Source organism: Nesoenas mayeri (assembly GCF_963082525.1).
Source record: "Nesoenas mayeri genome assembly, chromosome: 2".
NCBI lineage: Eukaryota > Metazoa > Chordata > Aves > Columbiformes > Columbidae > Nesoenas > Nesoenas mayeri.
In genome coordinates, this window is record NC_137543.1 from 159483818 (window position 1) to 159496060 (window position 12243).

A 12243-nucleotide genomic window follows, 5' to 3' on the forward strand; every position below is an offset into this window, starting at 1 on the left:
AACCTACTTAGTGTCCATGGGTCTGAGGACCCTAAATCACGCTGTCAGTCTTTAGCAGGACCATTGCAAAAGAGACGGTCGGGATTTCCTTCAGAAAACATGTCCAGCCTCCTTTTTCTTCCTTCTCTCCCCCCACCCTTTATTGCTTTGCTCCTTTATTTAACAAAAAAATAACGTGGCTCTAGGCGTTCAGGTTGATGGTACAATCCAATCCTTGTATGAGCACAGAGCGTGGGCAATCAAATATGTCATGAAGGCCAGGTCTCACAGCTTGGTCTTGCTCCATAGGTGCTGTCAGCCAGCAGCTTTTTAAAGTCGTTTGGGGGAAGAGTTGCACCCCCAGCTAGATGGGCAGGGAGAAGGTCTTTTTGGCCTTTGTGTTGAGGTTGACCAGTACCAGCCAGTCACAGCACTGGGAACCTGTTCCAGGTATGTTTCATCTGCAAGGAGAAACATTGTTCGGTCAGCAGCGTGTGCCAGGCAGGATTTTATCGAGGGAAAAAGGCTCGAGGCACCAGCCTGACCTGAGTCCATCCTCAGCTGCAGCTCCACAGTGCTGCTTGTGGAACCAAGGCTGTTCTGGACAAATGCTGCAACCTGGTCCTCCAGGTTCAGGAGAGAACTGAGCTGCTCCCAGTCACTGGGGTTTCCCATTTTCCCTGGGTCCTGCTCACATTTTGTCCATTTTCCCACCTGGTTTGCCCCCTCATGATTCCTCCAAACAAGCCACTTTGATTCCATTATCTTCACATCTTTGATCGCTGCAACAAGCTATGAGGAAGCTGCAGCATCCTTATGCCCTTATCAGCGTTGGATTAATTAGAAAAAAATATCAAGACTAGAGAAAAGCTCAGTGTTAACCTCGCGCTAGAGTGGTTTCCGAGTAGGTATGCCAGTGAAATAAAAACAGCAATTTGCAGCCAAATAAAAATAACAATTAAGCATTTGAAATACAAATATACCATTCAGAGCAAGCAGATAAATATTCAGATGCGTTCATTACGAGGTTCAGGCTGTCTCTCAAACAAACCGACAGGTACAAAATAGCAGCCTGAATACTCCAATTACTCCAACACGGCATCAGCACCGATGTTCCCAGTCCCAGGTGGCAGAAGGGGACAAAGCGGAGATGGGGAGGAGGATGGTGGCAATGGGGAAAGTGCATGGGGGAAGCTTTCTTTATTTATTTTTTTTAATTTACTCAGCGCTGGTGAGGCCAAACCTCGAATATTATGTTCAGTTTTGAGCCCCTCACTACAAGAAAGCCCTTGAGGTGCTGGAGAGAGTTGAGAGAAGGGAACAGAGCTGGTGAGGGGCTGGAGCACAAGTGTGATGGGAGCGGCTGAGGGACCTGGGGGGTTCAGCTGGAGAACAGGAGCTGAGGGGAGACCTTCTGATCTCTGAACTGCCTGAAAGGAGCTTGGAGCATAGAGGGGGTTGGTCTCTTCTCCTAAGTAACAAGTGATAGGACAAGAGGAAATGGCCTCAAGTTGTGCCAGGGGATGTTCAGATTGGATATTAGGAAAAAGGGTTGTTGGGCACTGGAACAGGCTGCCCAGGGAGATGAGTTTCTTAGGGACATAGTGCCAGCGTTGAGTTAATTGTTTGACTCGATGATCTTGGGGATTTCTTCCAATCAAAGTGGTTCTGTGATTAAATTTTGTTTTATGTAACCAGTATTTGGATTCTCCTTCATGGAGTGCTTTAATCCCCAGGAATGGGAAGTTCTCCTCTGCCACCACTCCTCTTTATGACATGGGGTTGTCCTTCCTCCCACAGGAGACCCCCCACACTCGTGTCTGCAGGGGAAGAGCAGGATTTGGCCTCCTGCCCTCAACCCAGCCCGAGGGCCCGCGCAGGCGGGTGCTGCCATCCCAGCGCAGTTCCCCGGCAGGGGAAGGGGGAACAGGGATCAGTGACAAGCAAAACACCGCCAAGCGCAAAGACTACAAAGCCTTTGGAGCTCAAATGCTGCAGCTGATGGAAAAAATAACACACACGCACACCCTCCTCCTCAGCCCCCAGCGCTTCCCTGCCCCTCAGCGGGGACACGTGCTGGGGACGTGGCTCTGGAGGTGGTGGATGAACCATCCCTGGAGACATCCCAGGCCAGGCTGGACGGGGCTCTGAGCAACCTGATCTGGTGAAGATGTCCCTGCTCATGGCAGGGGTGGCACTGGATGAGCATTGAAGGTCCCTTCCAACCCAAAGCATTCTCTGATTCTAGGATTCTAATAAATGATTATGCTTTAACCTCTCATAAGTCAGTAGTTTAAAAACATAAGCAAACCCAAAGCAAAGACAACGCATAGACTGCAACGTGAACCAGTCTCAACACTCCATTTAGTTTCATCTTCGAACTCCTAATAAAATTTTCTACAAATTCATCTAGAGATGTCCAGGCCATGGTCATCAGCACTGTGATTCAGAGCAGATAATATCACTGTTGGAATTACTTCCAGAAGTTCTCTGGAGTTTTTCCAGACTGTTGTGATGCCCATATTACAATTATACATTTCCCACAGGGTCAATAAAGACTGATCCACTGATAATTCAGTAGCCTCAACTCAGAGGTGCCCAAAATAGCCAGGTGAGGTGACAGTTTCTTGAAGACAATGCTACTGCTACATTCAGCCATGGTGTACATGCTGTTTTAAGAACTTGTCTTTAATAGATCTATACTCATATATTGATTCTTAGCCTTCTTGCTTGAAATCACTTTACACCGAATTAGCTTATTATTGAGAACCTTTAAAAAAGCTCTTGGTAATCATTGACTTTAAATCACAGGCACCAGGATGCAATCTGGTATGACAGCTCATGGCAGATGGTTGGACTAGATGAGCTTTGAAGGTCCCTTCCGACCTAAGGTGTTCCATCAGTCTGCGATTCTGTGACAAGGGGGCACTGCGCTGAGGTGGCCTCAGTGGGTGAGAGATAGGAGACATCACACTGAGGTGGCTCCGGTGGGTGAGGGACAAGGGGACACCACACTGAAGTGGCTCAGCTGGGTGAGGGACAAGGGGACACTGCACTGAGGTCGTTTGGGTGGGCGAGGGCCAAGTGGACATCACACTGAGGTGGCTCAGCTGGGTGAGGGACAAGGGGACATCACACTGAGGTGGCTCAGGTGGGTGAGGGACAAGGGGACACCACACTGAGGTGGCTCAGGTGGGTGACGGCCAAGGGGATATCACACTGAGGTGGCTCAGGTGGGTGAGGGACAAGGGAACACTGCACTGAGGTGTCTCTGGTGGGTGACGGACAAAGGGACATCACACTGAAGTGGCTCAGGTGGGTGAGGGACAGGGGGACACCACACTGAGGTGGCTCTGGTGGGTGACGGACAAGGGGACATCACACTGAAGTGGCTTCAGTGGTTGAGGGACAAGGGGACACCGCACTGAGGTGGCTCAGGTGGGTGCTACAGCAGTGCAAATCTCTGGCATGGGGCGATGGCTGTTTGCACCCGGGGCCATGTACACTTTGGGGGTGACAAATGTCACCCGGGGGAGGCGGCACGTGTCGCCATGACCCACACACGCTAGCTGGGGGAAGCGGGGGCGGTGTTTTCGCGCATGCGCTGCCCACCGTGTGTGAGTGTGTGTGTGCGTGTGTGTATGCCTGTGTGCGTGAGTGTGTGTGCACTCGCTCACGCGTGTGTGTGTGCACGTGTGTGTGCGCGCGCCCGCGTGTGTGTGTGGCGAGCGCTCCCGCTCGCCCCCTGCCGTCCCCCCGCTGCCGCCGCGGCCGTGCCGAATCTGCTGCTGGGGACCGGGCGCCGCCGCCGGCGCGTTGGCGGAGCAACCCCTTTTTTTTCCCTTGCTGCCCGTGCGGAAAGTGCGGCGGCGGGTCCGGGGCCGGCTTTACGCCGGGCGGGATTTCATCATGCGGGGGGGGGCAGGGCGGCGCGCCGCCTCTCTCCATGCCGCTGCTGCCTCGTAGCGTCCTGCCCGCCCTGCTGCGCCGCCTCGCCTGCCCGCCCGCCGCCCCGCTCCGCACCCGGCCCGCCCCGGCCGCGACCCCCATGGACGGCCCGCAAGCCGAGGCGCTGCTGGCGCCCCTCCGGCAGGCGGTGCGGCACCAGGTAACGCGCCCCGGCCCGGCTGAGGGGGGGGACACCCGCCGGGGAGGACCCGCCTGAGGGGGAGGGACGCGCTGAGGGGGGTCGGGTGTGTGACAGACCCGCCCGGGGAGGTGTCCCCCGTTCCCCCCTCAGACGCGGGGGGTGCCCCGGGTGCGTTCGCCCTCCACTGCGGGGTGTTTCCCTCAGCGCCCCCCCCCGCACCCTGCGTGCGACCGTCCGGCTCGGGGGCACCGCGGAGCCCTCGGCGGAGCGTCCCGGGGTGGGCGCCGCTTCGCCCGGATGCGGGTGTTGCTGAGCCCGGAGACGTGGGGGTGGCTGTTTTCCCGTGAATTGCCCGTTCCCCACCCCGCAGTGATGGATGGTGCTGGCAGAACTGGATCTGTGCGTCAGGCTGCCCGGCTTCCCTCTCCTGGGCTTGACTTTGTCGTGCTTTTGGGGCCCCGCAGCTGGTTCTTCACGTTTTCTTTATATTAAACAGCCTACATAGGTTTCCTCATCCCACAGGGTCACACAGTGACTTCCCTTGAGAGCTGAGTGTGTGTTGGGTTTTGCAGATAAATGATATTCTTTGGATTCGTGTATTTGCCTGATATAGTAAGAGAATATTAATTTCTTCGCACATTTTCCATTTCATCATCATTATTTGTCCAGATACGTAGCTGTCTCCTATTAACTAGGACTGTGTCGCATTCTCTTTCCATCCCCCTCACAAACTAAACTATCATCTTTAGCTTCTCTCTCACCTGACATGGACTCGATTGTCTTTTTATTTCCTAAGTGGATCTTGGTCTTGGTTCCCTTGCTGTGTGTGTTACTGGCAGCTCATGGGAAGTTCCCCTTCGTCCCTGTTTTAGCAGCAAAATCTATACGTGTGAGTTCCCCACATGCCTCCTTTAAGTGGCTGAATCCATAGTCTTCTGGTTAGTTGCACACACAGCTACGTGTGTGTCCCGTGGCTACGTGTGCGTCCCTGGTATTTGTAGATTTGTACATGTGTTTTCCCATTAAATGAGTAGATTTATGGCCCTCTAATTATACCAGCACCATCACTTCAATGAGTTTTTATTGTGAATCACTGTGCAGCATAATGCCTTGGCAGGAGAGCTTCTTGTAAATAAAATTATGATTTCTAGAGCTAGCCGATTTAATTTTAAAATCCTGTATCTTGGGTGCTGTCGTTTGCCTTCAAAGTATCGATGCCCCCCCCGTCTTTCTGGCTGCCTGTGGGATGGGGACAGGAGTGTGGGGAGCCAAGGAAAGGGTTGTGGGTAAATTTCTGTAGCTGAGACCACGGGTATTGTATTGTACAGTTTATAGTAGTAATTCAATGAGATCTTCGCACAAGAGGAAAGGGAGTAAGGAAAACTGGGGTGGTTGATAACCTTATGACGCAGAGGATGCTGCTGTCTGTCAGCTTGCGGAGAAGTGGTTTAATTAAACCTAAGGGACGCGTAACCTATGGAGAGGAGGCTGAGCGGCGTATCTTCCTGCAGCAGTGCCTGATGCAATAAGCTGCCGTGATCCAGGGGTGGATCCCTCTCTGCTTTTCTGCTCTATGGGACGAAGCTGCAGCAAAATTTGCCACATCGAATCCTGCTGTGCACTCCTCCTCTGGGCTGGGCTCAAGCCTGGAGCTTTAATTAGATTGAGTCCTGTCAGCAAACATAATTATTTGCTTCGGTTGTGTTGTTTTTTTTATTCTCCTTGCGTATGTCTGAGTACTCTTTTACTTATATATCAGGACAAAGAGTTGCTGTTTGGTGCTTTTAGATGCTCAGCAATGAGCAGGGTGACAGCTCTGTTGAGTCAGCAGCAGCCACTTTGCTGCTACCTTGATGTTTTGCTGCTACCGATCCCCTAGTTCAACAAAGGCAATTTGGACTTACTACTTTAAAAGAAAAAAAAGAAGAAAAGATCGGATCCCTCCCTCTGCCACGTTACCCAGGAATGGCAGTTGAAGTCCTCAGCCCCAGAGTGAAACTTTCACGTTTTGGTATAACGAGTTAACAGGAAGGAAACACCAGATTTGTTCTGTTCTTGTAGCCTGTGGGGTTAGGGAGCCTGACAGGATTCTTATTTTTCTTTCTTTTGGTTGTGTGTGTTTGTTTTAATGCAGTCTTTTGAGTCTTCTTCCTTTTATTACCATAATTAGCCTCTGAACCCTGTCGATTCTGAAGCACTTTCAGCTTTTCTCAGCTGATTCTTGAATGGCAACCTCTGTATTCTCTTCTCTTTGGTTTTGCAGTCGCCTGCAGTAGTAATGTCAGAAAAGCTCAGAGTTTATGAAAAAGCCGATATTGTGGAAATGTTGTAATCTCTGGATGATTTGTTTTCTTTTTGCTTAATGCAAGATGTACGAGTGCAAGATGCAAGAAAAATGCTGAACTTGGAGCATCCCAATCCTACAACATCCCACTTGAGAAGGCATTGACATCTCTTTGCTTTTTCCTCCTGGGTCAACTCCTTTGTCCTTCTCAGTTATTCAAGACAGATCTTGCTTTTGGTTGGAGAAGAGTGGGCACTGAAAGGAAGACTTCTAATTAATTTATCTCCAGGAGCATGGCTGCTGCTGATCACATTTAGCAAACCATGCTGTTGGGTGTTTAGAGGTTGAGCATTTCCCTGGGAGAGTCGTCCCCATGCAGCAAAGACTTTTCTGGAACCATAACAAGGTGCTGGTGGTTTGACTTGGGTCAAGACCTTGCCGTAAGCCCACTGCAGACTTTGGCAGCTCTTATGTATTTAGGCATTGTTTATTTGCTTGTTTGTTTTCCAAAGATAGTGGAGAAGTTTGAAAAACAAGAACAGTTATTACAGATCATGCAGAGCCTTCTTTACTTATACATTAGGCTAAAAACATGTCTTCTGTGACACCTTCTTCTAAAAATATTTGTACTTTTTGACCGGTTTTGAACAGATTTGACAGAGAAGGAGTCTAAAGTGGTCATCAGTTTTGAAGGGAAAGGTTAGAAGGAAGAGAAACCTTATTATGGAGAATACATAAAGGCTTTGTTAGCCATATGACAATCTGCTTAGTTCATCCTCGAAGACAAAGTCAGGATTTGGGGAAGTCCACTGGGAAGTGGTGCGTACAGGAGTATATTTGCACACTGAGATTTGATAACAGGTCTGGGATTTAACAATAGTGTGGGGGATTGAGTTTCTCTAATGATGTCTAGTTCTGCGAACTCTCAAATGCACAAGTGTTTTCTCGCTTCTACCAATTGCAGCGGCCTCTTGAGACCTGTGGGGAGACAGGACAAAACCCTCCTTTTGGATTGCCAGGGGAGCTGAAAGAGGGAGAGTTCTCATCCATGGCTTTCAAAGACAAAAAATCTATAGCTTGTGTTTTGTCTCCTCCTTCTAGGGAGAACTGGTAAGGAAGCTGAAGGAAGAGAAGGCTCCCCAGGTGGATATAGACAGAGCTGTAGCAGAGCTCAAAGCTCGGAAGAGGGTCCTAGAAGCAAAGGTAAGTCTGCAAATTAAATTTGAGTTCCACGATTTTGTCTGAAAAGCCTTGAAATCTCCACATAATACTTTTTTTTATAGTATTGATTTGGGCTAAACAGTTAAAGTAGGGCAGACTGTTTCTGACTAGTGGCAATTTCATTCATTATCTGTTACTAACATCTGTTAGCATTAAATCACAATCTGCAAACAAATAAATACGAGTTCAGGTTGTTCATGGTCAAAGCTGAAATTCAATGTATGTCGCTAGTCTTCGTTTACTGTATAGATAGAATTTCATCTTCAGATTCTTTGTGCAGTGTTTGAATTCCCAAGCTGGTGTGGAATATGTTTCTTTAGAAACCATTTTCTTTGCTACAGTTTAAACAAAGTTTCAATTGGCCTATGGTTTTCCTCAGCCTTAAAGAGAGAGATGTATTGAAATTGAGGCCCTTTTTAAATATAAGTCTTTGAAATGAAAAGTCTTCATGTAAATGAAATGATGGAACTTCAAGTTTGTTTTGTCTCTAGATCAATAAACACATACAAATACACTTCCTTATCCTGCAAACTTCCCTCCCCTTCCCTCTGCCCTCAGACCAGAACAAAAAGAGACTCCTGAAGCATAAAAACAGTCAGGTGTGGAGATTTCAGCCAGGAGACTGCAAGGTTCTTTCAAATTTGTATTTCAGAGAGAAATGATTGTAGTTGTTCGTCGGTGGTACCCTTAAAAATAAATGAATAATTAAATAAACACACCATTGATTGCAACTCACTTATTGTGAACTGAAACCGTTTGACCCTGTTTGTTGTACAGAATCATGTGAGGCAACAACGCTCTGTCACATCTGCTGTTAACCGCTTGCCTACATTTAACCCAAGTAAAAAGATGACATTTTTACTTGGTATTCAGCATGGAACTGTGCTTTGAAACCATGGCATGAAACTTGGATGGATAGCTAGGCCGTCCTGGAAGAAATAGTTTCTCAATGTTTCCCCAATTGCGTTTCCCAGCCCTTGGAAGGTGTAGCAAGGCAGGTTTGGAGCCTCAGTGTCCCTGTGAGCTCCACCTTTCCCTTAGAAAAGGGCCTGTAGGATGCAGCGTAGAGACGTGCTCGCCAGTTACACAACGTGTGTGGGCAAGAATGACCTTGCAAAAGCAGCATCGGCCCTTGTGCATGCAGCACTCCAACCTCGCCTTTCCACAGCATTTCCACCAATGCATCACGCTCGCAGCTTTTGCAGAAGGCAGCAGTGTGAACCCTCGTTATCTTTAGCAGCTGCTGGTACAGCTTTCAAGCCTTGTGATTCCTACTTAAGTGGGCTCTGAATTGGAAGCTTTGAACAAGGGTAGAGCAGCTGAGTGTTTAAAATTCATTGGCTTTATGTCTTCAAACTGTATCTTAAGTCAGTAGACGATTCTGCTCCTTTGCAGGGTTTTTTTCCCTTTGGAGGCCAACACAGGCACTTTTCTGCCATCTGTTTATCGACATGTGCTGAACAGAAGATGCTGTTTCTTTGACTTCTGCACCAGTTCATTAACTATTTACTTTAAGGAGAAGGAGAGGAACTCTGCAGAATTCTATACCTACCCCAGTTACTCTTGTGCTTCCGACCATTTCTCCCTGCCAGGGCCCCTGTTGCTCTCCTGTCCACCTCTGGGCAAAAGCCGTCCCTTTTGTTAACAAACTCATTGTGAAATGTGATTCTACCCTGTTTCCCTGAAAATAGGACAGGGTCTTATATTAAGTTTTGCTCCCAAAGATGCGTTAGGGCTTATTTTCAGGGGATGTCTTATTTTTTCCGCAAACAACAATACATTTATTCTTGAGAAAAAAACAATATTTATTCAAATATAGTCATGTCATCACACCCTGTCACATCTGTTCTGCTGCATTCTATTGCCAATTAGTTTTAATTTTTTACATGTGGAGTTTTTTTACCTGGACACTATTTAAATTGTCTTTTTAATGAACTGTAACTAGGGCTTATTTTTGGAGTAGGGCTTATATTTCGAGCATCTTAAAAAATCCTGCAAAATCATGCTAGGGTTTAATTTCGGGGTAGGTCTTATTTTTGGGGAAACAGGGTATATTTTTAGGCAGATCGCACCAAATGGGTTCCCTTTCCATGCTTTAAAAATACTGTACTGGTGCTTCCTCTCTTTGACTCTTTCTGTCTCTTGTATAAAGTTACTCCTTGGCTTACACTAGTTCATGGGATAAGCAGAGATACAGTGCTTTGAAAATGAGACCACGTTTATTTGTGCCTATAGATGCTCAAAAAAGAAAGGTTTGGAATTATTGGTCATACAGTTCTTTTTCTTACCAAAAGGCTATTCAAGATGTGTTGGCCATTTACGAACTGATTGCATTTATTGAACTTAACTCTGCTTTAATCATCAAACGTCTTTGTTGAAGAAAATATTTCAAGTCTGTTGACTTCACTAATGGAGTTGGTTGCCAAAATTACAGCTTTTCAGATAAAATAGTGATTCTGCTATCAAACAATTTCACAGAATCTAGTCAGGGCATTTAGGCACTCTATCTAAATTTTGTGTGTTTGGGGCCATATTTGTGAAAGGCTGCATTTTGCAAATAGATATTCTTTGTACAAGTAGCTAAATACACACCTTTGCCACAAGGGTATTTGTAATCTTCATAGTAAAAATTCTTCCATGTGAGGAACACTTTATTGGAAGCTTCACGTATACCAAGAGGTAGATATTTGTAGTCTGAGCTGGTCACTTTAAGCTCTTTTTATAGTCATGAGAGGGTAATAGGTCAGAAGAATTGCTTTAGAAATTGCCATTTCTCTCCACCGATTGTAAAGAAAGCTGAGGATAAGTAGCTCAGACTTAGTTGTCCCAAAGTTAGGGCAGATGAGTCCACCTCAAGTGTCTAAAATGCTGCGCTCAGATAATCACATTCATCATTGAGCGCTTGAATCTCAGTGTGACCATTCCCCTTTGGAAAATGAGCGTGTTGGCAGGATACCTTTGCTTCAAAATGGTCTTTACAGACTTTGGACTCATGGTGGAGAGGATTTGTCCTCTTGCCAGAAATGGGAACTATTAAGTGTTTTCTGTTTGCTTGAATTCCAGGAGCTGGCCTTGCAGCCCAAAGATGACATCGTGGACAGAGTTAAAATGGAAGACACCCTGAAAAGGAGGTTTTTCTACGATCAAGCCTTTTCTATTTATGGAGGTACAGATTTGAAGAAATGTACATTTTAATCCCTTTAGGCTAACGTTCTGCTCTTTCTAGCTGTGTGAAATGCTGTACTCTTGCGATGTTATATTAATGCAGTGTAAAGGATTCTTTTTTAAAGTTGGCTTTAAACTGTCCTGCTTGAGTCTATAAGCCTTTCAAAAGTTTCCCCCTTCCTAAAGTCTTTGGGAGGGGGCTCAAAATTCATCGTTTGCTTTCTCAATGCAAATGGGTAGACTCGAACGTGCACATTCTGAGCATTACACTGTAGAAGGTGGTTTCTTTGCAGAGGGGTGGGGTGTGTTGGTGTTTAGAGGGGGTGATCAGCTTATTTCCTTGTAACCACTCATCTCTATCCGAGCTTTCCTTGGCAAAATAACGCTCAAAACTGCTGTGAACTTTAGAACCCGTTAACCTGGCTGAACTTTGTCAGTGAACTTTATTGAACAAGTGAACAAATGTGGCTGTTAAACCTCATCAGAGAGCTGATTTGGGGCAGCTCAGGACGGGAGGCAGCAGAGTGCCTGTATGGTTACTGCTCTTTCACCTGCAATACTAAAATAAATACTCTCACTTGTTTTATTGACTTTATTTTTCTTTTCATCTTTATGCCTAAACTAGTGATTGGCAGATATGCTTCATTGCTGACAATAACATATTGCTTTAGCACACGCATTATCTCTTCTATATTCAGATTCCTCCTCCTGATAGATTGCTCCCACAAGACTCTCCTCAAAATATAATGGAGGGACTGGAGCTTTCATCATTGGTGATTACAGATATTTATCAGTTCCAGCCTGTACTGCTGCTGATGCCCCTGTGCATTCTGCAGCTGAGCTGTACTGGTTAGTGTAGGGTAATGCCTGTTTAGGTGCTTCATGGAGATTTTATGTAAAAACACGTCTTTATGTAAAAGCTTTTTACAGTGAGCCACATCCCATGTTCTGTTTAGCACAGAGAAGTTGGTGCTTCATGCGCAGAAAATAACTTCAGACTTAAACCAGCTGATGGAAACACCGAGAAGGGAGGACATTTCCTCCAAACAATGCAGGTTCGTACATTCTCACACCTACCATGTCTTTTTTTACCTTCTTCTCTTTGCAGGTGTCAGTGGTCTGTATGACTTCGGGCCTGTTGGGTGTGCTCTGAAGAACAACATCATCCAGGCATGGAGACAGCACTTTATTCAGGAAGAGCAAATCCTGGAGATTGACTGTACCATGCTAACACCAGAGCCCGTTCTGAAGTAAATATGGGTCTTTTTCTTTTCCTGCAGCTTGTAATTTCCACTCATACTTGCTTTTTACAGTCTTCTGTAAAATTCCCCACAGGGATCTGAAGGCTGGGTCGCCCAATTTCATACCCTGTTGCAGTGCAAAATAATTAGATATCAGTGTACAGGTCAGTGTGAGAAGCTGTTGTTCTGTAAATCAGGGAGAGCGATAGGACTTGTGTCTGAGAGTCTAATGTCTTATTGTCTCCCAGGAGTCCCCTTAGGTA

At 46.7% G+C, this 12243-nt stretch overlaps 1 protein-coding gene across 1 annotated transcript in view; it reads left to right on the forward strand.

The window, feature by feature from the left end:
* Positions 1-3925: 3925 nt before the first annotated feature.
* The window catches only part of GARS1 (glycyl-tRNA synthetase 1), a gene marked incomplete at both ends in the record, with an annotated part of 32341 nt that continues 24023 nt past the window's right edge, over positions 3926-12243 (forward strand). Inside the window, 4 exons of the mRNA XM_080340581.1 lie at positions 3926-4087; positions 7455-7556; positions 10638-10740; positions 11848-11989. Coding sequence (XP_080196707.1) covers positions 3926-4087; positions 7455-7556; positions 10638-10740; positions 11848-11989 — 509 coding nt within the window. The remainder of the gene's footprint in view (positions 4088-7454; positions 7557-10637; positions 10741-11847; positions 11990-12243) is intronic.